This window comes from Thermobia domestica, chromosome 12 (genome assembly GCF_964235325.1).
Source record: "Thermobia domestica chromosome 12, izTheDome1.hap1.1, whole genome shotgun sequence".
NCBI classification, from domain to species: domain Eukaryota; kingdom Metazoa; phylum Arthropoda; class Insecta; order Zygentoma; family Lepismatidae; genus Thermobia; species Thermobia domestica.
In genome coordinates, this window is record NC_137465.1 from 80,060,019 (window position 1) to 80,087,489 (window position 27,471).

General features: G+C 36.6%; 1 protein-coding gene across 7 annotated transcripts in view; it reads right to left on the minus strand.

Annotated features, from left to right (window-relative positions):
• Positions 1 to 27,471, minus strand: part of Zn72D (Zinc-finger protein 72D) — a 396,471-nt gene that overhangs the window by 43,410 nt on the left and 325,590 nt on the right. For all 7 annotated transcript variants that reach the window (XM_081733834.1, XM_081733837.1, XM_081733835.1 and 4 more), the window contains one exon: positions 17,511 to 17,720. In XM_081733834.1, coding sequence (XP_081589960.1) covers positions 17,511 to 17,720 — 210 coding nt within the window. The remainder of the gene's footprint in view (positions 1 to 17,510; positions 17,721 to 27,471) is intronic.

Genomic DNA, 27,471 nt, shown 5'->3' on the forward strand with positions numbered 1-27,471 from the left:
CGAAAATATTTCATCTGGCAACACTGTGTATAGCAGCGCAACAAAAAATTCGTTATTACATACTTTACACATTTATGTCTAAGACGTATAACAGCCATTAAGAACTAGGCCGAGGAAGATGTCCCAATATGGGATAATCCTTATGGGTTGTATCACCGATTTTAATGGAAGAAATAGACCTTATATGAGAACGCCCTGCCACCATCCTAATTACCATAGAGTCATCACGTACATAGTAATAGCTTATAGAACGCTGGTTTCAACTATGTAGCACTGATTCCCATCTGATCCACTGGATAGACTACAGAGAAATTGGAAAAATTACACGAAAGTTATTTAATTATTGAAAAATTATAATTGCTGTATACGCATGCTATATCAGTGATTTTACTGGAGGAAATATACCATTGTAAAAGAACACCCTGCAATGTAATAGTTGTCCTCATTTGTCCCATCTGGAAAACGATGAATAGAAGTGGAATATGGGCCTTAACATCCTAACAAATTTAGGAAAAAACACCTGAACCGCAACCGCATTGTTGACTTTTAATTGAAAAAAAATGCCTTAGAGAAACTGTTTTGGGAAGTCTACCACTCTCCGAGTGTGCATAGGTCCGCTATGGAGAGTGTTCCAATATGGGGGCCACGTTTCCTAGTACCTGATATATGTTGAGGATTGTTCAATATTTGGAACGTTATTCCTTATATCAATTGAAATCAAACTCTTAAACAAGTTTTATCAAATATTTTTATTACATTTTTTCTCATGGTACACTACAATTATATATCTAGTACAGTGTTTTCATAATTTCCTTTGTTAGAGCTTACTTGGATTAAAATGAGTATATGCTACACAACTTAACCTATTGCCTTATGTTGAAAATAATAATTACTGTTTGTTTCAAATGTAAAGCATCACGGGCAGTAGCCAATGCTGCGTAATATTTCGCGCGGTGTTGCCGGATTGCGGACTCCCCTTTCCCTTCTCGCTCTTCCTCCAGCTGAGATTATGACGCACAAATTTGCAACATTATTCACAATGTAACAATATTATTCCAGCAAAATCTAGAATTTTGACTTGAGAATTTCTTCGTTTATCAGCCTTTCAACGTCTATCAACTTGAATGTCTTATTTCTTGTTGCAACCCGTCTCTTTACTTGAGCCCATATAAGCTGGATTGGGTTCTTTTGACAATAATAGGGTGGTAACCTTACTATCTCGTGTCCATTTTCGTTTGCCAGTTGGTCTAGTTCGTACATTTTAGATTGGTTTTTGAACGGCATTACGCGCTGCAATAGCTCAACCTTAGTTTCTGTTGCTGAAAATTCAACAACTTTTTGGTGTAACCATTCAACAATGGCATCTTTTCTAGTTGATGACTTTGGAATTTTATTTGTGACGACTGAATGATATGGTGCATTATCCATTATTATAATGCTACCCTCCTCTAAATAATTTGCACTCGGTTTGCTTAAAGACATTGTCAATTCTAGTTTTCGGAGAACGAACGAACTACCACGAAAGAAAGCAATCCAGATACTGATGACTTCTGTTTATACTAGAAGAGAAGTTGCGTTCCTACACAACTAGCCCCTTTATTCCTTATCAGTTTTCATAACAACGCTCTTGGGCTTGGTCTAGGTCTCACGAAAACAATCCGTCTGATTCTTAAGCAAGTCCATATAATCGAGCTTGTTTTGAGTTACGATAATTTACGACACCATTCAGACGCCTGGTGCTTTTCAGTCCCTGCTTGAGAGGAAAAGAGGGAATAAGTGGTCGCATATATGTAAGGTAGTAAAACGTGAAGGAAAAAAAGTAAACAAAAAATACGGCTTTTTTTCCCTGTCGAATAAGGAAGAACCTGTCTAAAAACCAATACTACGAACTTTTCATACTTTGTTCTTACGATGCTAGGCATATTATATATATACCGGGTGCACCATTTATAATGTCCCAACTTTATAACAGAGGAACCAAGAGAGAGAGAGAGAGAGAGAGAGAGAGAGAGAGAGAGAGCGAAACTTTGCACAAAACAACTACAGGAAGGGGGACATCTATCGATGTATTGGGTAACATCACCAGGTGAACAGTGTTGCCAACCCAATATAAAGTTACGGTTTTTTAAATGGAATGACCTAAATTTAATTTCATAATTCGAATCAGCAGTGAAAACAAAGACGAAAGAGTTGACACTCGAAGATCAGTGTTGCATACTTTTTGAGAAATATTGTAAAACATGTGTCAAATTTAAACGCCTTTAACACACACAAGGAATGAAGTAGTAACTATTTGTGCACATTAAATGAAATACTGGGAAGAACTCTCTAAAATGACTTCAATTTTAGAACGATCAGTTAAATAGGGTTGCCGCAACAGAAGAGAGAAAAGTTGAATTTGGAAATAGTGCAATAACTTGAAAAAGGTCCCTAGTACAGTTCGATTTAAAATTCATAGAGGAAATCAGTATGTCATAAGGAGCATTGTCACGTTTTTGAGATCGATAAGTCAAGTACTTACCGAGATATTCGGTACTCTGTAAAAGCTGAGAATTTTGTGCTGTACATAATGGTAACGCTGTTTCAAAATTCCCTTTTTTACCCCCAGCGTTAGAGAAATCGTGAAGAAATGTATGAAACAAAATAAAACATTAATCAATGGGCATACAATGAAATGAAACCCATTTGAGTTCTTGAAGGGACTAATTAAACTTAATGTGGATATAAATTGTTCTTGAGTTAGTAATATGAATTCACATTTCAACAAGATGATAGAAATACGTTTACGAGAGTTACCTAATAGCTATTTCGTGCGATGAATATACTTATTCTCCTGCAACTTTAGGGGAGTAATATCGAAACAATTCAATATTATCTGTAAATATTAACGACTTGTTACTACTACTTTTTTAAACACGAATGAATGAAATAAGTAACAGTTTGTTCCAATTGAAGCAATACAACGGATGACTTGCAAGCACAATTTCTTTGGGTGTTTTGTAACTGGTGAGTGTAGCCAAGCGGTGTAACCATGATAATTACTCACTTTCTTCGTTTGCACGTCTAAGGGGATCATTCGGAAGCAATGTTCTAGAAATTGTACATACAAGAAATGCAAGAAATCATTATAACTGCTATGCCGATGATCACTAAGAAAATGTTAAATATTGCTTTGCGTTGACTCAATCCATATCGGAATAGTTCCCGAAGTCTCTGGCATTAGCCATCAGGTCACGAAACAAATTTCTTTGTGTCGTATTATTTGTACAGATGTAGTCTCACTTAGGAACTTAAAATTTGGCCCTAACTGAGTATTTTTATTTATTATTATTTTGCTACCATATTATAAATCTCTACAAAGGTTAGCTGTATGAGTTGTAATCTATATTCACCAATGAAATAGGCATTTTTTCTGGAAATACCTAATTATATGTACCATAAAATTTGTGTATTTTTTAAATTTCTACTTTGCCGCCACCTTGTCAAACTGTACGTTATCTTCTGTATTTGTCAGCTCATTTATTGAATGTATAGTTATAAATCATCCAATAAGTTTGAAACGCGCTACTGTCTTTCATGTGAAGCTCGACATAATACTTTAAGTACATTTTTAGGAATATTTCTCGTGCAGCTTTACTTTTGCCGCACAACTTGAAATAATTGTTCAAAATTTACAAGTATTTCACAAATTCCTTCTTATTTTTTATAAATGATTTGCGCTGGCAGACATGGAAACTTGTCAAATGGAACAGTTAAATTTCAAGGGGACCATCATAATCAATTGTTGAATAATTAAGATTCTTCTAGGATTTGCGCGTAAATACGGCGTCCGGATGTATACATAAAAACTGCAATGCAAAAAACAGGAAACAATTTGTGGTAGTAGGCCACTAAAAAGCACGAATGCTATCTCACCGAGTGAAGGCAGGGCGAAGCTGAAGGGCGCGAGCTCTAGAGAGGGGGTGCATCAGCGAAGATTGGTATATGCAAGAGTAAAGATAGTGAAATGAGTGGATAATATGAGATTCAATAATACTTGTCACGGTTTCATACTTGTAGCGTTCCACTTGTAAACATAAAATACAACTTCTGTACACTGTGCACAAATACAGCACCGGTGGAAAATAGTTTCTAATACAATGATCATTTATATGCATAACTTATTTTATCCGTAGTAAAGTACTCGTGAGGCTTTTACACTATATTCCTACTCTGCGTCACCCAAATTGGCGTGTGACATCAACCAATAAACTCACAGTGCGCTGTTACTAAACCTTCAGGGAGGAATCAAATCATTCATAATTAATTTTGTTCGTATTTGTGGACAATTATAAATGATTAGGTTACTCCCTGAAGGTATAGTTAACAGCGCACTGCGAGCTTGTTGGCTGATGCCACACGCCAATTCGAGGGACGCGGACTATGGTAACCTACACATGTAAACATAAAATACAGGAGTATTACTTTGTATTTAACTATCGCTTGCAGAATTTTTTTTATGCCTTTTCTTGCGAAGTACGGAATTTTACATGTAAATCTTTCAAAATTTGGTGCACCAAAAGTAAAAAAGCATCATATTTACTATAAATTCAAAGGTAAATAAGTTGACCAAAACGTAAGTAGTAGCAAGTAGTAAGAATGACGTAATGTACTATACACTGGCTCACACACAACAATGCAGGATATGTTTAACTTTTGTAATATAGTGCTGATGGGGTTCATTAAAATTTTACTTAGGTGTTTTTTTCTTTCTTTTTTCCTTGAACATAAAATATGAGTTAGGATTCGTAGGTTGGCTTTGGTTAGCTTAGTTTAGTATACATTTGGTAAACTCCTTCTATAATACTGCAGCAAACGTAAAAATTTGTGAATTGTGCATTAATATCACAAAAATCATAGGTTCTTCATTATGACAGCTTCCCAACATTTGGCAAATTCTGTATTCTGGATATTGCACCTTCATTGTTGAGGTGTCTGATCACTCGGGTCACCTCACTGAAAGCTTCGTCAATCTAATCAAAACATTTTCCACAGATTAGTTCTTTTAATTTGGGAAACAAATCAAAGTCTGGTGGGGTCAAATCAGGACTATATTGGGAAGGGAAGTATTTCCCATCCATACTTGTTAATTGTCGCCCTTACTTGTAGAGCAGTATGCGGCCTTGCATTATCGTTCAAAATGAGAACACCAGCTGCAAGCATGTCAGGATTTCTTTCAATAATTTTTGGGGCGCAAAACATTTTGCAGAAACAACTTGTAGTATATGCCTGGTATAGACGTCCCCTGTGTCACTATTGTAGCCATCTCTCGATTCGTATCATACGCGAAGATCATCGTGAGTTAAACCTTTGATTGTTGCAAGCGGAATTCCTTCGGGCGTGAAGAGTGAACTGTTTTATTGTGACGACTGAGACTTCAGTTCTGGTTCAAACTCTCGTATCCACGTTTCATCAATTGCAACAGCCGTTTGGAAAAACTGATCTCCTGTTTGATAACGCTGGAGATTCCTTTGCAACATGCTTTCTGCTCTTTACTCAGATCATGCGGAACCCATCTCATGTTCATCTTCAGCTTCTCAGTAATGATTCTGTAAAGTGGAGTGACAGATATTTTGGCCTCAAATGCAATTTTCTTACATGTTTTCGTCGACCCCCTCTCAAAGTGTCATTCACAATAATCTCAGGAGTGTAGTCTGTTGCAGTTGATGGTCTTTCACTTCTTGGGGAGTCCGCAGTGCTTACACGACCTTCACGGAAACGAGCTGAACACCGAAATATAGTGCTATGATCCACTACACTATTTCGACAAACCTCCCGCAAAGTATTGTAAATTTCAGTTGGATTCTTTCCACACAGAGTTTCGATGTTGATATAGGAACGCTTATCATCATGTGTGACCCAATTTCAGGCAGGTTCACCACTGAATTTCTCACAACACAGCTAAACAAACCAGAAAACATAGAAACAATCGTCAAGACCAAACTCTGACCCAGAACTGACCTAAAAGTGAACTTGATCAAACCACTCAAACGGTCGTGCATAGGCTGTGTGACCTGGACACACTCATTTCGTAACGGTTTGCATCAACACAAAGCGAAAATAAGCATTTCGGTTTTACTTTCACGTGATGACGTGTTTGTTTTCTACGGACACAGTCCCACGTAGCACAGGATGGTGCTTGTCTCTCTCTCCCTTGTCTTCCTTTACGCGCATATACACTGTCGCTGACATGCCTCCTCTATACGAACAAAAGCACGTGTGAGTTTCCAACTTCGTTCTGTTCAAATAGATGAAATGATAGTTTCTAGTGACCACCATGCAGAGGTTTGTACGTATTTTTCCGAGAATAATCGATTTTCAGATATATCATTTTGCAGTATATCATAAATCTATATTCAACTATTGTGAACCATTGTACAAAAAAAAAAAAAAAAAAAAAAAAAAGATTTTGATTGAATTATAATAGGAAAATTGTGTGGTTATGCCTTCTTAAAGTTAAACTGCGAGGGCACGGTTGCTCAGTGGTACAGCACTTACCTCTGGTGCATGGGGTCACTGATACAATTTCTGATCCAGTAAGTTTGTGGTGGATAACATCGTGTCCATGGGGTTGTCGGGTACTCTCGCTTTCTCTCACATTCTCATCCCATTAATTTTTCTATCATCAGTCAGTTGCCTTAATCATTGTCCCCCTTAGGCTAAATGGAATAAACGCGGGACGTTATACAGAAAGTTACGCTGCGCTAAGGAATACGATCTCGTATATAATTTGCAGAAGAACTATGGAATATTCTTTACACGTTTGCACTATTTTGTTTACAACTTACCCACATTTGCTAACGCGCCTGGTCCCTATAGACTACTTGAGTTTCCACTACTTTGACCTTGCCCTGACTTGGTTAAATACTTCCTTGCTTTTTGTGGCCATCCAGCATAGATTTTTTTTTATACTGTACTCGTTTACTCGTCAACTCACTACGGATCCAACCGTTCATGGTCCCATCAGGTTCTCCGTTTCTTAACCGATTACATACATTTCTTGTTATTAATGGCCACTTAGCAGGGGTTGTTTGGTGTTTGTTCCACTATAGCTTTTATGGCATATTTCTATGTGTTGTACTTTTACTCATCACGTTTGAGTTCTCATAAGGGAATCGGCACCTATGAATCCATAAATGCAACTCACTTATTAAAAAACAATATTTATACATTATTTGTAGTTAATTTCGTGGCGAATAAAATACAAAATAAGTTGTGTATGGTCCCCTAAAATTGGATATTACGTATAAATATTGGATGATTTGAAAAATTTTGCCACAATTTAAGAGAACTTAGCCTATGTATTTTCAATTCAAATTTTACAACTATTAATATCTACGTTTTATTGCTTTTCTAACTTATATTCAGGAGAAAGAAATTAAATTAAAGAAATATATGTTTATGATGATCAAGAAACAATTATTCGTAACATATATTATAAAATTCATGAAACAGAAAGCATTTTCTATTCCCTTATTTTAAATAGTTTCCTTTAATTCGGCATGTCACAGAATATAACTTGTGTCACAGATTAGTACTTAAATATTTCTCTCACGCAGAGGGAAAAAAGGGAAATTTGAAACAGCGTTACCATCTTGTACAGCACAAAATTCTCAGCTTTCACAGAGTACCGAATATCTTGGTAAGTACTTGACTTATCGATCTCAAATAAACGTGACAATGCTCCTTATGATATACTGATATGCTCTATGAATTTTAAATCATACTGTACTAGGGACCTTTTTCAAGTTATTGCACTATTTCCAAATTCAACTTTTCTCTCTTCTGTTGTGGCAACACTGTTTAACTGATCCTTCTAAACTTGAAGTCATTTTAAAGAGTTCTTTCCAGTATTTCATTTAATGTGCACAAATAGTTACTACTTCATTCCTTGTGTGTGTTAAAGGCGTTTAAATTTGACATGTTTTAGAATATTTCTCAAAAAGTATGCAACACTAATCTGCGAGTGTCATCTCTTTTGTCTTTGTTTTCACTGCTGATTCGAATTATGAAATTAAATTTAGGTCATTCCATTTAAAAAACCATAACTTTATATTGGGTTGGCAACACTGTTCACCTGGTGATGTTACCCAATACATCGATAGATGTCCCCCTTCCTGTAGTAGTTTTGTGCAAAGTTTCGCTTCTCTCTCTCTCTTGGTTCCTCTGTTATAAAGTTGGGACATTATAAATGGTGCACCCGGTATATATATATAAAAATCAGAGGCTTGATATTGTTTAATTCGCTCGCTTACTATTGTCAGGGGTGTAGCCACGGAGGAAAAGAGGGCCCTGGTTTTCCAAATTATTTCCAACCCCTCAGGTTCGTCTGGTATATGTTTAATAAACTTATTTAATAGTTAATGTAAATGAGGGACGTTTATAATAAAACATGAAAATTAAAAAAGAAAACATTAAGGTTTTTTTTTTTTTTTATATATATATATTATTGTTCTTTCTAAATTTGTTAGGATGTTAAGGCCCATATTCCACTTCTATTCATCATTTTCCAGCTGGAACAAATGAGGACAACTATTACATTACAGTTTTTTTTTTTTTTTTTTTTTTTTTTTTTTACAATGGTATACTTCCTCCAGTAAAAATCACTGATATAGCATGCGTATACAGCAATTATAATTTTTTCAATAAATAAATAAATAAACAACTTTCTTGTAATTTTTCAAATTTTTCTGTCATCTATCCAGTGGGTCAAATGGGAATCAGTGCTACATCGTTGAAACCAGCGTTCTATAAGCTATAACGATGTACTTCATGACACTATGGTAATTAAGATGGTCGCAGGGCGTTCTCATATATGATCTATTTCCTTCACTGAAATCGCTGATACAACCCATAAAGGTTATCCCATATTGGGACACCTTCCTCGGCCTAGATCTCAGTGGCTGTTATACATCGTACACATAAATTTGTAAAGTAGGTAGTAACGAACTTTTTGTTGCGTTGCTTTATATACAGTGTTGCCAGAGATGAAATTTTTTCGGAAAATAGAATTTTTTTGTGATTTTTTAAAAATTTCTCCTGGTGTGGGGGCAAAATGGAAAAAAAAGTTACATCATTGGTAGAAGGAACATTGGATGCGCGTAAGTGAGTCTTTGCGAATAGTAGTACGTAGCGCGTGGCGGCCATGTTAGAAAATTCTCCACAGCGGCCTTACCCAACCTCGGTGAGTGGTAGACTTTTCGCCATCGTTTTTCTCACGTATTTTTCCATAAGAACCTGTCAACAGAAATTGTATTGCAATTTGTTTCAGGTTCAGCCATTTTTCACCTAACTTTCCTAGTCTACAGCAGCAGCAGCAGCTCATGATGCGCGATGTCCTTTCAATCTCAACAGACGCATAGTATAACACTACCACGCGTCAGTGTGGGCTTTGCTACAAACTGTGGAGCTGCTTCTCGCTTCCATCACATTTTTTTCGTACACTGCTGTGGCACGTTACCCACCTTTCGTCATCCGTGATCAGGGGTGGACTGGCCATAATCAAGTACCGGCCCGATGGCCGCTGCGCCCTCCTCACATCAGTGCTTTTGCGCCCTTCTCGGGAGGGGCTAAGACCCGTTTTAGCCTCCGGAAGGCGCACAGCTTCTTCTCTGAACACATTTTAAAAACAACAAAGCTATATACATAATTATTTTATAAATTCGCTAGCCTTTGGCCAGCTAGGGCTCAACCCCAGACCCCGGTATTTGCTCGGCCTTCGGCCTCGCTCTTTCTGTTTTCGGTGTGGGAATACTATTAATGATATTAGATTAACCCCTAAATATATAGATTTGACTCTAATATCGGTCATTTTGGACGATTTTTACCTATCACCCTTACCAACTCCACGCTCCGCCCCAAATTCCAATATTCGCTTGGCCTGCGGCCTCGCTCTTTCTGTTTTTGGCTTTGGGAATGTCATTATAATGATCTTAGGGACCCTGAAATTTATAGATTTGACTCCCACCCCCACTGCTCCGCCCCCAGATCCAGTCTTTACACGGCCTACGGCCTTGCCCTCTGGCCGAGTTTGGGTGTTTATATATCTTTCTTTGGGCTTCTCTAGGAAATTCAGATATTTTTGAAAGAATCCCAGAAACGACTTGAGGTGTACTTGGAACAAAACCCAAGAGTCCGTCTTGAGGTTATTGGGATAACTTGATGGAGAAGTAAAAGCAACGCTGCTGTAAAAATATTTGGACACTTTCATTACTGAGCACCCGACTCAAAGGATGCCAGACCAAGAAAATCAAAACCAGTATATGTGGAACTCGTAGTAGCTTTAAGTGTGATTGGCTACTCGCAAAAATTCAATTCCAAAGTCAGACATGATGCAATGTCTCTCATTTAAAAGTTGTGCTCCTTTGAGACTATCATTGTGGATATGATGTTTTTATTGATTTTTAAGCATACTACACCTTTATCAGTACTTGCGAACAAAAAACAGACTATGTCCAAGCATGGCGCCTGATATCCTCAACTCAAAATAAGTTGAAAGGAGCTAGGGACCAGTTTGACAAAGTCTACAAAGCAACAGAACACTTTTGCAACAGAAATGTCAAATAGTATTGAAGGACTCATTACAGATATTCCTAGTCTAGAACAAGTTATTATAGAAACAGAATTGCCTGAGGTAAGATGTAGAAAAAGAAAGAAAATGGCAGGGGAATCAGCTTCTGATGAAGTAATTGAAGACTGTAAATACAGATTTGAGGTAACTGTTTTCAACTGTGTTCTATACCAAATTTCTAATAGTATTCAGGAACGACTTGCTGAAAATCAAAACTTATACTTAGATTTAGAGTGTTTTGATCCTAAGAAGTTCAAGAGTTTAAGTCTGGCTTCGTTGTCACTGAAAAGAATCACTGAATTAATTCCTGATTGTGAAGAGGGAAAACTTAAAGAAGAGCTTCTTTCGTTTTCATCAATGTGGGAAGAGTTTTCAAAATCCCCTTATGAGAACCAAGAAAAGAATCAAGAAGCTGTTGAGGTTCGTACGATTGAAGATTTGATTGAAGAGGACAAGTTTTCTGAAGATTTCATGGAGGATGAGGAGGAATATTTGGGGCCGACTGACGATATTGTGGATTTACGGTCTATAAAATGTGATGGAGTGAAGTGAAATTCTTGCTTTAAGTGCACCTTCGATGTGATTCTGCAGTACAATATGTACTCAAGACTCTACACAGAATTATTCAAAGTTTATAAGTATCACCTTACATTACCGGCAATACAAGTGTCCTCTGAGCGAGCATTTTCAAAGCTCAGATACATAAAAACAAGACTCCGTTCAAGACTTACAGATGAACATCTGGAATCATTGTTCTTGATGAACTCAGAAAGAGACATTCTGACCAAAATAGACAACAATCTTATTATTGACAAAATGTGTGAGAAAAGCAAGGAGATGCGAAGGCTCCTTCAAGCATAAAGCAGTGACTTTACTTTCATTTTCCATTTTTGTTTTTGAATTTCTTTTTTCATTGGTAGGTATATAATTCTAAATTTACTTTTGTTAATTTGTAGTAAATGTTTCATGTATACTTTTTATCAACGGCTTTAAAAATAGATGAAAAATAAGTTACTGTTATGATGAACACAGCTTTAAAAGGACAGAAGTATGAAAAATAGCATTAGCCCCAAACTTAACTCAAATCTTCAGTTATAATTAGGCTGTTAACAAATGTAGCCGAAGAATTTAAACGACTGGTGTGATTTTTGTAGTCTCAGTTAAAGTGTGCAGATTTATATAGGCCTAATATATTTAGTACTCAAAGTATCTTTGTTTGTTTATGAAAATATTGAATTTGTATAATTCTATCGTGATTAACTGCAATAGCTACTTAATCTTTTGTTGTTTTTTGTGTACTAATTTTCCGGGGGAAGCTACCCGGCATTTCCTTTTAATAGGAGGGGTATTCGATACAAGGCAACGCCTCGGATGGACGCCTCGGATCCAAGAGTATGTGACCGCGCCCTTTTTACATAGCCAGTCCACCCCTGTCCGTGATCAACAGCTTTAAAAAGGTTTGAATTCGTTGCGTTTCAGTAGAGATTCACAAATAGAAATTCGATCGATCATGTGGCACTCGAACGTCGAATTTCTTTTTGTAGCAAGCTTTCTCCAAATGATTTAACACCGTATGTATGTTCAAGTCATTAGCGATGTCATGACTTTATACGTTAGTCTTGCTCCACTTTTGCCACAAAAAATCCGCTTTTGCTGATTTGGTCATCTACTGTACGCATTGGATCTCCAGAACGAAGGCGACCGAATCATCTTTTGGCTGCTGCTTCTGGTAAGGCATGTTGCCATAAACAGTATCTATTTCTTCACGTAAGGATTTGCCCGTTTATCATAAAATTGTAAAATGTAGCACAATTTTGAGGAAAGTTTACTATCTTCACGGCGCAATATCTTTCGTTTGAGTACATGAATTCCATCGCTCTTTGCGCATCAACTAGCTTCAATTATCAGCTAACATTAGGCTTGACCCGCTGAGACTCAGATGTCCTGAGATTTGGGTCACTAACGCCATCTCGGGTGTATAGGGTCAATACTTTTTAGACTGATAAAAGGACGGAAATTAACGTAATATTTCAAGTTTAAATATAATGGAAAAAGCATATTCTGGTAAAAAGTGTCACCATCTAAACTTATACCCGCACACTGTTAGTCTAGCGGCTAGTGCACGTACACTTATGTCCAAAATTATTGTCGAATACCCATAAATAAGTTGTTGTTGGAATATAATTTGGAAACGAATTCGCCCGGTATTTCTTATAATGTTAGTGTATGTACAATCGGCAAAGACATGTATGTGGCAAACTTCATATCAAAAGAGCAGTAAATAAGAATAAAACGAAAATAAAATTTTCTTGTCCATTTACCAACATTTTGTTTTACTCATTCTAATATTCGTATTTATACTTCTTTTCATATGAAATTTACCACAAATATACATTTCCCAATTATACAAATAGTATCAGTATTAAAAATACCCTGCAAAATTATATTCTTGCAAGAAGATAGATATGCGACGATCATTTTGGACATGAGTGTACCTGCTCTGTTCTCTCTTTGAAAGTATTAAGGCGGTTCGGATTTCACTTTAAATCGTAGATCCACGTTTCATATAGCGTGTGCTGAAAATGGACCCTAACTCCAATCAAGACAAAAAGCAATCACATTAAAGTTCATGAAGAAAATCACTATTCATTTCAGAACAATTTTGACAATACTACGCTTGTTTAGATTAGTTTCGATTTTAGTCCGAAGATTGATTAAATATGAAAGATGACTATTAGGTCTCCAAACTAAGCAATTCAGAGCTATGATAAACTTACAGTTCTTATATCAAGTTAAAATTTTGTGTTTCTCTCTTACCATCGCAACTGATTTATAGCAATAGTACAAATTTCTATTACTCGATTAAAACTTCCGACATCCGCGAAGTTCCTCTAACATTTGTGCGTCAGAACTTCTCTTTAGTAAAGCAGGCAAGGGGGCAACACATATCGGCCAGTACTTGAGAATTTGCGTTTGTAATCAGGGTCATGGTTTTCTTTAGCTGTAAAAGAATCCGTCCGTTCCACAATCATGCCCTTTAGACTACGGGAGACGGACGATTAACATAAGTGAATGATAATGTAATCATTGGTGGAATGAAAATGGGAGGAGACTACAGTACCCCGAGAAAACCCAGACACGATGTCGTCCATCACAAACTTACTTGCCTGGAGATCGAACCTGGGATCCTACGCACCAGAGGTAAGCGCTCTTCTTTAGTTGTACATGTACGATCGAAGCTTTTTACTGACTAACTAAAATACTAAATTTTTGCCTGATTATTATTAAAAGGAGTAGTAGTTCGACTTAGAAATGCATTTTTTACAATTTATTTCCATTTGTAGAGTTGAAAATTCTAAAAGGAATGGTGTTTGTTTGATCGCGATACGTTCAGTCGTTAGCGAGAGGAAGAAAGATTTTTGATGACGTCATAGGTGGGCAAGGAGCGAGAGCAGGCTTACATGCTACACAGTGCCAAGCATTTCGTTTGTGAGAGGTGCGGTGGCACGTTCTAAGTGTGGTTTCCTTTTCCAGAACTGATTGCAAAGACTTACAAATATCATCTGCATGTAGAAAATGATATCTAATGATGGGCTGTAAAAACGTTTTTATAATATTATAAAACGTATCCTATAAAGCATGAGTTCAGCGTTTCAAAAAATCAAAACCAATATGTAAAAAGATGGCGGATGAGATTGCTGCAACACCTAAGTACATTTTATTTAATCATTCTTCCGATTCCCAAACATAAGTATGTTCATTTTCACGTTTTGTTGCAATTTTTAACGCTGACCCTATAATTTTGTGCTTCAAGGTATGTACAGGAGCGTAACATATGAGGCAAAAATGAAATAACATCTGTAAAGTTTGCCAGAATACGAAAAACACTTCACCGGTTAAATTTCTTTTATTCTCATAGCTGTCCGCGGAACAACTCTCATCACCCGTTTCATCATCATTGTCACATGATACAGAGAAATTAAACAATGGATCAATGTCTTGAGGAACAGTCGTCGTCACTGATTCCTTCTACAAGCCGGTATATTTCACTCCCTAATTCACATTGTATAGCTTACTTCTAAAGCAGTATCTTCAGAATCATGAGTGACATCGTCTCTATTACCCTCTAATGCCTCGCCTTGACTACAACTATCAATTGCGTCTTGTACGATATTTGTACGTTGGTAACTGGACATAGATCGGAGCTTGTTCAATGGCTCGGATTTTAAACCTTTCAATAATATACTTGGAACAGCATTCTTTCTCAGTTTGCGTGTAAATAATTCTCCTGGCATTAACCAGAAGTGGATCTAGACAATAAAACTCAGGGGGAGGAGGGAATCAGAACCCAGACTATGATATATATATCATGTTTACTAAAAACTTTCAAAAATATCTAAATAATAGCTTCATTTTGTCACTCAAAAACTGGGGGGCCTACGCCCCCCGCCCCAGCCTAGATCCGCCACTGGCATTAACTTTTCTTTCAGTAAATTTGACTTCTCGAAGGCAGGCTCTTCAAGATGTTTGGAACACGAGTGATTTTATTTGGTACATTTTTTTCCATTGATTTTCTTGGGCCATAATTTTTATCGATCTGGTGATTTCTCACGACTTAGAAAAGATACTTTACGTCCTCAGCTTCAATTGAACAAGAATTACAACCGAAAACACAGCAGATGTTAGGCATTTCTACTTCACTTCACAGACACAGCACGTGCTGTACTAACACGTGTTTTCTACTTCACACTAGTGTTTCTTTAAAAAAAAAAAAAAAAAAAAAAAAAAAAAAAAAAAAAAAAAAAAAAAAAAAAACGGGGGAAGGGACACTTAGTATTCGAAGAGGCACATTATTTTTACACAGTATTATTATATTTATTACACTATAGACGTATTATTTTAGTCTCCTCCGGGGCAATCTCTCAGAGCTCCGGGAGACAGTGCCACCCTAAAAACATGTCTGGAAGAAACACTCTTTCGCACAACAAACATAATTACTGCTCTCTCTACTGTTTTTTATACTAATGTTATAGGAAAAACAATTAACAAAAACTTCCCTCAAGAATTCAACACAGAGCAAGATTGCTAACAAGTCTAAAACACAATCTATTAAATCCAATGCACTATTAAAAATTTATCAGCTGCGTACAAGGGAGTGGTTGCTGACTCACGTATCCCACCCATGACGTCACCATTAACGATTCATCAGAAACAAATGCCTGTAGAAGCTGAACGAGACGGCCTATCAAGATATAAAAAAATACGGGCCTCTTATTTTTTGTTTCCCTTTCTATTGCACCAAACTTGTTTTTAACTCGAACTGCTCCTTTAAGTATAGTTTGGAACGCATGAAATTTGCCCCCCCCCCCCAGGTGCGTTATTTCGAGAGTGACAGAGAAATTACAATACCTGATAAATCAAAATAGCCACTGGGTCCAACCGTACATCAATGCATTCTCTTAGCTAACGACTGAATTCCGTGGCAAAAGAAGTCTGATTTGAAGCAGTCCTCAACCGCCCAATCACCAGGGAAGTGATCGTTATGCTGCAACAGGTTGTAGTCTTGAATGAGGGACGTAAGCAGAATTCTGTAGGTGAGGAAAGGTCGTGATCAACTGCCGTGCAGTACGAGGATACCATTTTTGTTGACACTGATGGAAGCTTGTGGACAAGTTTAGGTGTATTGCAAGAAATTGGGCTATGACAATCGCTGATGGTTTCACTGCGACAGACAAAGACATGAAGGATCACACAATATAACTATAGCCAACACCTGGAGGCAGAGGAGTGGTCTGGGACAGTTTCGGACTTGGATTATGACCTAATTACTGTCCTGACGAATTGTTATAGCGAATCCATTTTCATCCCAAGTGAGAATCAGATGCAAGAAACATTCTAATTTTATACACACTCAGAGGACTGAACATCTCTCATTGGCCAGTGTCAAATCATACGGCATTATTGAAATAAAATTTTTAACCTTAACGATTACACAGAGCCATCAAACTATAGTGGTGTGGAGTATGCCTAATTTTGTCTGCAATGGTACGGACGCTTCCCCGAGGGCGTGCTTCCACGGTATTCCTGAGAAGCTCATCCGAACATCACGCTGATCAGTGTGCACAAGGCTTATTTTGCCATAGTGTCATAGGATCGAAATTTCAAAAGCCAAGGGCAGACGGTGTGATCATTAGACATTCAGTGTTAAAATCTTGTGTGTGCAGAAGCTCCCAATTTGAGGTCGTGAACAAAGAATTCGTAAATATATGTTCTCCACGATGTATTTTCATACGGCTCTGTTCAAGATATCAGGCTGCTTGACTGACGTGTTCTCTCACTCGACCCCTACGTGGTCTTTGAGGTTCGTTTTCCACTAAATCTAAAAACGGACATTCTATTCGCACCAACCTGATAGGTGCAGCAGTAGTAGCAATGAATTTACTTTTATTCCGTACGTATTAGAAAATTTTAGGATTTTTATTTACGATATTTCAGCACAGCAGTCATGTTATTTTACTGTTATCGTATTACTAAAAGCGAATACATAAATAGGTAATGAATTCTCGAAGTATACGATATTGCCGCTCGTCACTAAACTGCTTGCAGATTAATCTTTTAAAAAATATATATTAAATATTGAATGAAAATACGTTTAATATCTATAGAAATTTGGGAGAAAAAAGTGACATTCGTTTTTCTACCCACACAACATGCTCATAATCTAATTAGCAAATGCATGCAAAAACGGGAATTTATAGGAATTCACAGATTTAGTCATGGATATTGAAGACTACCATCATATTTCTGATATAATTCATATCTACTTTCTACAAGAAGTTCTACATTTTGAAGACAATCAAAAAAGTGATACAAAGTTTTACTAGTTAACTGCAACACATACCTGAGCACTGGCTGTAATATCTTCCCGCTCTTGAGGCGAGAGAGCAACGGCTGCATCCGCAGGATCCTTTTCGCATGGATCTAACAAACCAGGGCCACCTGGCAGCAGAATTCCAGACGCAAGAGCTTCCAATACACGACGCAGGGCATCTCCAGGACTAAGTGGTTGACCAGCACTACTGATAACCTTTTCTACTAATAATTCCATCGCCTATTAAAATTTACATCTAATTACAATCATAACAAATATACTATGGCCATTTACAACATACAGCTAATAATGTATAAAACTAGTATATAAAGATAGTTTATGTACTATTTAGGATTAGTTTTTAATGACTGATAGAGCTTGAAGATGTAAACATGAAACTTTTGCAAGAACTGGAAGGAAATCTGCACAAAATAAGTACCAGCATAATACATAAATTTTGAATATATAAGATATAATGAATTAGTGAACATTTTTCGCACAAAAAAGTACATTAACACTCTTAATAAAATATTTCATCAGACAGGGAAGCAAACCGGGAGAAAGATATATGACGTAAAGAAGGATGTCATGTTGGAATTCGTTTTCCATTTCATTTTGGGATTTAGTGTTCCGTTCCAATCCTATTATATATATATTTATCAAAATAATAAAAATACCACAACAGTATGCAACTTGCCTTATTAATCCCCTTAAGCCTATAGTACACCTTGTATTCGTCGCGGAATCAGGGTATTTAACTTTTAACTCATTTGCAGAGGAGTAATGAGATAATCATTATGCAGTGCAACACACAGTTACATCACCGATCTGTGTCTACAGAAACTCCAAGCCGTATTACTTCCTCTAAAACTGACCACAGGCGATCAATAACTGTTAAATCTAGAATTCAGAAAACTGCATTAAATATGTCAGTTTTACACCCCACGGCTATTCTCTTGAGACTAAAGGAGACTGATAGTTAATGAAAGTGCATGATTATGGAAGAATCTGCAACAATATCTATAATGTGAGAGGAAACCCATGGACACTGTTTTAACCACAAACTACTTGGTCTGGGGTCAAATCTGGGGCAAGCCAAGGATTGTGGAAGGGGGTGCTGAATTCATTTTCATGTTTACGCCACGTCTCAGCAACGGATTGGCGCACTATCAGTATGGTACACTATGTCCTTGCTAGAGACCACTACTGTAATCTGATCACCTACAATGCCTACGTGCTCATTGGTATCTTTTCATTTGATAGCAGTTAATGAGGATTTTCTCAAGCAACCTGCCAGAAATTATAAGCGAGCCAGAAAGGTAACGTCAGTGTTTTTACTTCGATATTTGTGAGATTGTATCTGGTAGTTCGAGTGGAGCAGATTACATGAACAGGTTAGTTCGTTTCTTCAATCGAAGTACAGTTAGTATATAAGGAAGACTGCCTTCGCCTTCTACGTACGGTGGCTCGTCATATAAGTCAGTCATCGTCCGATCGTACGGAAAAGGAACTTGTGTAAAACATCTCCGATATTTAATGACCAACCAGAACCTTTATATGAAATAACTGACAGTCGCTTGTCAAACCCAAACTGGGTATTAGTTGCCACAGTTTCTTTAAGTTAATGATTAGGACATTGTTGTTTAATATAGTTTTTTCTTTTTTTAAATATACATGTTATACTCGATTTTCTGTTCCCAAGACCAGCTTCCTTGTTCTTACAATGCCTGATATCTGTTTCATATGAGCCATAGCATTGGGAAAAAAGAATAGACACAGTGGGAGTTAGGACGCTGCAGCCCCAGAAATGTGTTCAAATGAAGGATTCTGTTTTAAAAATCAGCATGGAAGAAGTCAGCTCAGCAAAGGAAATTTGCAAAACTGCACTCCTGTTGAATGAACTCACTATACGCAGAAGTTAATATGGGATGGGCGCGTAACGCACCGCAAAGTAAATACAAATATTTCTTTACTAACAATCCTACTTTTACCACTTGAAAATGAAATCTGAGTTTTACGTCCCACGATTATGCCGGGTAGGCTAAAGGAGACTGTGATGATGAGATATGAGTGAAATAGTGGAATGAAGAAAATAGGAGGAAATGGGAGATCCCGAGGAAACCCACGCACACTGTGTTTGTCCACCATAAAGTTCACTTGGCGCGAGCTGGGATCGAACCATGGACCCCAAGTGCCAGAAGTGAATGCTCTACCACTGAGCCACCGAGGTCCCTTCTTCAACTTGAACAACCACGCAAACCAGTGATTATATATATAAAATAGCAATAAATTTATCAGAAAGGTGTTACTATGCACCTCACTCTTCCTTTCTCGACTCCACTTCTACAGTAGTTTGGGGTCCTAGATTAACCTACTTATAAGTGAATATATGAGAAAATTGGAGGAGAGGAAAGTTCTTGGTAATACAGTGAAACCTCTCTAAAGCGGACAGCCGTGGGGAATCAAAAATTGTCCGCTATAGAGAGGTGTCCGCCTTCAAGAGGTTTCAGTATTTTGTTATGTAAATTAGTGAGGAAGGTAATATACAATTAGAAAAAAATATTTTTGCATGAATCACGTATTTACGAATATTACATGCATTATCCTCTGTCATCCAGTGTTCGAGGCACAACATGGAAATAACATGTTATAGTTCTGTGCACTTTATACTTATCAGTACTTCCTTCATTTTCAGTATGGCGCTTTAATTTGTGGGGTAATTGCAGACCTGAAGTGTCCTTTTTGAGACAATATACATACCTGAGGGCAAAAATTACTAAGCTTGTCTTCTGGTTGGTTAGAGACTCCAACGGGACAGTAGCATAACGTGTCATCCCAAACGGCGGGCAACTGTCAATCACTTTTGTGTCTAAAACAACTTGGGTGCAAGCAAAGGACATAAGAGTGTTATTAACCAGAGACTCTTCCTCTGGGTTGCTGAGCAGACAGTTGAGGGGGCAAAATGTTGTCACAATGCTTCCTTGGTGACACATGTATGAATTACTAAAAATGTATTTTTACTACACTTTTCAACATATTTCTGTAGAAAGTGTCCGTAATACGGAGGTAAATAATAACTATAAAAGGCAGAAAAGACTGTCCGTGTCCGTACTAGAGAGTGTCCGCTTTAGAGAGGTTTTCCAATATTTTTTTTCCTATTCTAATGTTTAGGGATTACAAAATATGTCCGTTAAGGGAGGTGTCCGCTTTATAGAGGTGTCCGTTAGTAGAGGTTTCACTGTATGTGATTTTAATTATAAAATTGTATAATTTTTCTAACTAGCGGTGTGGACTTTACATTGGTAAGATGAATATTAATCATTACTCGTTATTTTCTTACTTCACAGAAATACCGTGGGAAAAAAAAATAATTAGGAAATTGCTCGATCTTATTAACAAATGTGAGTTTTGCTACACATTAGCAAGATATAATTCCGTAAACATGAAGCAAATCGTTTTTCGTTGTATGCAGAGCTACTAATAGTATAGTTGCATCGACAAAAGTTATCCCTTTCTTCCAAAATGTGACTGACAATACTGGTGCTACCGCTTCCATATATCAAATAGGATATTAAAGCAGATTGCCAAATTGAGGATTTCATCTTAAGGACATGTTTTAATAGGAAATATAATTCCACGCTTGCTCTTTGAATAGTTTTAACTAGTGCTGTAAAATTTCCGGAAATTTTAAACCTGCTGGTAAAAAAGTTTTTTCTCCGGTTTCTTTCCGGAAAAATTGGGAAAATAAAATTCTTTGTATTAGGTTAATTCTACTGGTAATGGAAGTTTTTTTTTTTTTTTTTTTTTTTTTTTTTAACGCGTGAAAAATGTAAGTTGAGAAATTACAATATTCTGAATATTAAAAAGCATTCGAAAATAAAACTGTTGTAATTATTCTTGAAAATTAATAGTCTGAATGTGTGCACTTATTTCCTTTATGTGTCTTAGTCGTTTACTCCTGGTTGTCCATTAATTACAGAACGTTTACAATTGCATAGACATATCCTATCATGAAGCGTTTCTGTTGCAACAAATAGGGCTCTAGAATGAAACAGTTCTTAATGTGCTCTTTGATACGGTGAAATTTTAATTATTTTAACCAAATTACTTCTTAAAAGAAAGAGCAGTAGGGGCAATCCAAATGAAATCGACCAATTTCCAGGCCAAAGTTGCTGACAAAATTAATTTATTTTTTAATTTCTTTATCTAAGATTGTACCACATTCAGGGAGTTGTAAACGGGTATTCATTTATTTTTTACCCGTGCAGGTTTCCTTGTGGCGGTCATTTTGTATAGGGGTGATTCTGAAATTAAGGAGACTTTGGCATTGGAAAAATCTTAAAATTAAAAATCGGAGAAATAATATGTAATTTATTTTTTTACACACCTAAGGGCTAAACAAATACAATCATTACAGTGGATGAGGTCAAGAAAATATATATATTTTTTAAAAATGGTAATTTATTATTTTGACAAACACGGTGGTTACATTAATGTCCACGGAGGTTACAAAACATTCTCAGAAGATATAGAGTTTTATTCATTAGTAAAATTTAAGACAATGTAATATTTCGAATTGAATGCTTAATATAGATTTGTGCACACAGCTAACATTGCAGTAAACGTAAACCGGAATGTTTTATTTTCCAAGAAAAGCTGTTCCAATTCCACAGCGATGTCTTTAGTATCCACAGTGGCTCTATATTTGCCTTTGAGGGAAACAATTATAAGTTCTGCCTCTATTCTGTAAAAAACTCGATTTTTTATTTCGACATGTTAGTAGACATTTTAAGGTCACGTAATGTCTGATGGTGTTTCTGAAGTATATAATTTCAACATAACAAAAGAGTTCGCTGTGTAAGTTCTGTCGATATCCCCCCAAAAATTGGTATCATTTTCGTTGTCACTGGCGGATTACACATCTTGGTAACGTTTGTTGAGATTTATTTGGTACTGGGCGCCAGTAGTTAAAGAAAAATACGGAACTTTTAACACGTAACTATAATGAAACTTCTGAACATCGTTAGGTTAGAGTAAGAGTAAGATGATCTGAAAACAAGTTTTAGCAGTTCATAAATGCTGTTACATAAAAGAATACGCTTTATGGTTGAAACAGCAGGCACAGAGTTATATTGTCCTTCATGAAAATGACTGCATTTAATGTCAGGATTACATTGAAAGCAGCTTAGTCTGCGCATATTTAATGCCAATGTGCTTCTTTCCCATGTCAGTTGATGGCACTTCCATTCCCTTTGGTAGTTATAACCAAAGATAACCCCCTTATTCCCCCTGTAATTTGCACACTGTCAACAGATGTAAACACGAAGCGTGAAGAACATTTTTTACACAATGACTGAGGCAACCATAATATAACTCGTGATATCAATATATTTACGGAGTAGATTATATTTTGTTGCTAGTTAACATGGAACATTGAAGGATTTTACAACTGATTTCAACATAACTATTGTTTTATTCATAAACATATGGAGAATTAATAGTTTACTTGTAGATATAAATGGCTACTTTATTGGTTGAAGCAAAAAAGTAAAGTTTACTCGGGCGGAAACCGAATCCGGCACCCTTTGCACGTGAGTCGTAATGTTCCTCAATCTGCCACGCCGTCACTTGATAACTTCATGCGTTCTACGATATATGCAGCGAGTCGGAAACTTCAAGACGCTTTTTCTCCGTTATTTTTGACTGTTGCGCTCTTCCAGTTTGTAATATTAACACTTGAATATGCACTACCACTTCGCGAAAAATGACCCCGAAGCTCATTTACCAAAGTCTGCTTTCTCCTTGTTAGTTTTATTTCGTTTTGCAATTTTCTTACCACTTTTCTCTTGGCTGGTTTCTCCCCTGACAAAATTAGGCACAACAATATCATTCCCTACGACATTTCAATTGTTACCACCATTATCACTGTCAGGAGTTGCCTCCTCCAGCATTTTATTTACTGCTTCCTTCTTTTCTTCGTTTCTCTATGCCTTCTAACTTTTTCACGTATTTTTTATCTGGGCTTTTTTCTCTCGTTCACTCCTGTCTGCTATTTTTTAAAATATCTTTCCGCTTGTAGTTCTGGCTTTGTATCTCTCTCTTCTTTTGAATTCTTCGTATAATACAGGATCTGCTTTTATTCTTTCTCTTCGTCTTTCTGATTCTCTTTTCATTTTTCTTCTCTTTTCTATTTCTGATATCTTATTTGTCTATTTCTCTCTACAATTAACGATTTTATTTCATTCCATTGTTTTTTTTTTATTCACTAGCATTCTTTTTTCTTTGTGCCATTCTCTCTATAAAGTAAATCAATAATTTTAATAATCCCGGTTTAATCAGCAATAAACCTGTTTTTATTAGCTTGGGCTCTACAAAGTGCACATCCTAACACCTAACTTCAAATATTTAGTGCTTTTGTTCAAAGAGATAAGCAACAACAAATGGTACAGATGTTATATTTCGAAATTTTACTCGTGTATAACATTTAATTAAATTTAATATTCATCAACCAAATCATGTATTATTGAAGACAACATGTAATTTATATTATAATAGCATGTTTAGCAAACATACGATGGAATTTTTCCTCCGGGTAGCTCTAATAGGTAGCATTTCAATAAGAAGCTCATAGTAACTAAAATATATAACTATAAAATAATATGAACTGCTCATTATGGTAACCTTCATGGATTATGTGTAACCTCCATGGTACATAGAAACCATGGAGGTTACAAAAGTGGACTTCAGACAGCCTGATCCTCAAAGCTAGAAGACTATATATGCAATGACTGTTTTTAGTAGGAAAACTGCTATTTTAACAATCAATTGAAAAAAACTTTTTCAACATTTTTAATAATAAAACTACCACATACATGGAGGTTACAAGATCAAAGAGTACGCACCTATTTTCCACAAGATGTGAAGATTTTTGACGAACACAATGCTGCATATACATACATACATACATACATATATACATACATACACTTAACATATCAGTCACAAAATGGTTGCTCTGAGCTTCACTAAGATCTAGAGACTGAACAGTGCTGCTTCCTAGTAGAGTTTCTGGTAATTTTAAAAGTACTCCATGGAGGTTACCTCACAACCAAGGGACAATATTTTCGCTTTAAATAGGCCATGAAAATGACCTTAAAATTTAATTTCTTGCTAAGTAGTTTCATTATTTATGTCTTACAATAGTAAATTATGCGGATTTTCATGAATTTTCTAGTGAAAACATGTTTTTTCTCTTCTGTTAATGTTGAAAAATGTTGGTGGGGACACTCCACGCAGGTTACATTTCACATACTTTTCGCTTTTTTAAAAGCAGAAAAATAAAATCAATGTTAAAATAAACTCTGGGAACAAAAAAGTACTAATTACCTTTTTTTTTAATAATAACTTTGCTACTTTAATATTGTATATCTAGAGGCTGAAAAATCAGAGGGACTGAAAATTCCTCTTAATTTCAGAATCATCCATAGGCACCTGAGCGTATTTTGCACTTTTGAGAGGATTCCGTTAAACGCTGTAACATTTTTAGATTTTAAAAAGGTAATTAGTTCAAACCACAACTATATGAAAGATAATGGAATGGACAACATTCAGTGTCCTGTGCAAATTGAGGCGTACTTTAGAACGTCGAAAAAAGAAGGTCTGAACATTGAGGTTGGAAACCTCGAAATGGCCATTTTGGAATATACATTTTGAAACTAAATATATAAGACCCACTTTGAATTCTTTGTCTCCATAGAGACTAGGCAGTAAACCATGTCCCAAATAAGTTTCAGATCTGAGAACCATATACTTGATTTTTTGGAAATTTTTAAACTGTGAATTTTCGAAAAGCGTGTATTTCACCATCAAATATCTCAGGGAGGACAGAAATGAAAAATCCCAAATTTGCACAAAATACAAGGGCGCCCATCAGGGGCGGCAAGGTGCGGCGCTCGCCCTCCTAAGAGGAAATTATACTTGGGAATATCGAAAAACCCAACAGAATTTATACATTAGTTACAGCAAAATTTGAAACTATATTTGAAATGTCGGTTATACTTATCCCCCCTGGAAACCACAACATGGGCGCCCTTGACAAAATAGATTATAGTTATGCAGTAACAAATTGCATCACTGAGACGTTAGTAGTATCTGAGTTGTAAGTTGTTGCAGTGATATGAAATTCACGATTTTAAAATCTGAACAGATGTGCAGGTTGTGTGTTTATATAGTATCTCAGGCATACAATTTACTGTGTTTCATCAGAAGTGCAGTCAAACAGCAAGAAATTCGGGATTTTGGTACTTGTAAAAGAATTGTTAATACCAGATCATATCATATAGACTTTTACCTCTGACGAAACACAAATGATATGTTATGAATACTCACAATCAGATGAATTTACCGATTGCAGTACTTTAGTACTTCCAGAACATAGCATGTTGTCATTTGTACCTAATGATATCATAGCCTGTATTTATGATAGAAATGGTGGATTGGGGGAATTGTAGACATCAGTCAGGAAAATAATGATCTTTTTGATCACTTTTTCCATCCCCATGGCCCAAGAAACTCTTTTAAACTATGTATGAATGACAAAGTGGGTGCCAATCACGAAGGTTCGCCGGAAATTCGCACCTACATAGTTCATAACTCCTACAGGTTATTCTTTCAATTATCAGTGCCAAACTGTACACAAATTAGCCAACTATTGACCTCATGTCTTAACAGCAGCGCTGTAGGCAGAAAAGAAATAACAGACGACTGTTTTTTGTACAAGGTATGATTCATAAATTATGCATACTTTACACATTTAACATTACTGTCGTGTTATTTTCACTTTTGCTACAAACTTAATATTATGAAGCGCTATTGGAGTGAATATAAAGTCCCGTGAAGAAAAAAACCTTATAACTCAAACTACTCGAGTCTCAGTGATGCAATTTAACCCACTTGTTATTGCACAACTATCGTCTATTTTGTTCAAATTTGGGATATTTTACTTCTGTCCTTCCTGAGATATTTACTTCTCTGGGTCTACATCTATCCAATGAGAGCTTTCGAGTATCCGTCGCTCTATGGTTGGGAGCACATATATGTGAACCACACCACTGCCCAAATTGCAACACCTTAGTAGATAAAAAAGGATTACACGGTTTGTCGTGCAAAAGCAGCGCCGGCAGACATCCACGTCACTCAAGTGTGAATGATATAATATTAAGAGCTTTAATATCTGCGGGGCTCCCAACAGTGAGGGAACCGAATGGATGTAGCTGTTCAGACGGAAAAAGACCTGATGGTATGACATTAGTACCATGGAAGAAAGCAAAGGCACTGATTTGGGATTTCACATGTTCAGATACTTATGCCCCGATATTTTCTAGCGGTTCTTGGGAAGACTGCGGCCTCAAATTTATAAATGAAATGGACCACCGTCTATCATATCAGAGATACTCGAGCAAAATCTTTCCTGATTCAACGCATTAGCATAGCCATTCAACGTGGGTACGTGTGCTATTATGGGAACGTTACCCACCGGTAAAGAGCTAGAAGAGGTCTTCCTTCTTTGATTGCAGAGCAGGGAGATTTTAAGTAAAAACAAATCATTGGTGAAACAATTTATGTAACAACCGAGCAAGGAGTAGGCAGAGACAGGTCACAGTCCGTAAGTTTAGGGGTGTTCCAAGAACCGGTTCCGTTCGGTTTGTAAACTGTTTGGTTCGGTTTAAGAACTGTTGGGCTCTATTCGAGGACTGTTTTGTTCGGTTTCAGTTCAATATTTGAAATCGACTGAAATGCAGTTTGCCTTATTAGGGACCGTCCACCCAGGCTGAATGTTACGTTTTTCGTTATAACTTTATTCAGATTAAAGTTATTTCGATATTACTGAAACAATTGAGGGGTCGTACTTCTGTGGGTACTTTTACTGATGCTTTGGATTTTGGAATAAAACTCTTAATATCAGTTGGACGACAACTTTACGGCATGGGCG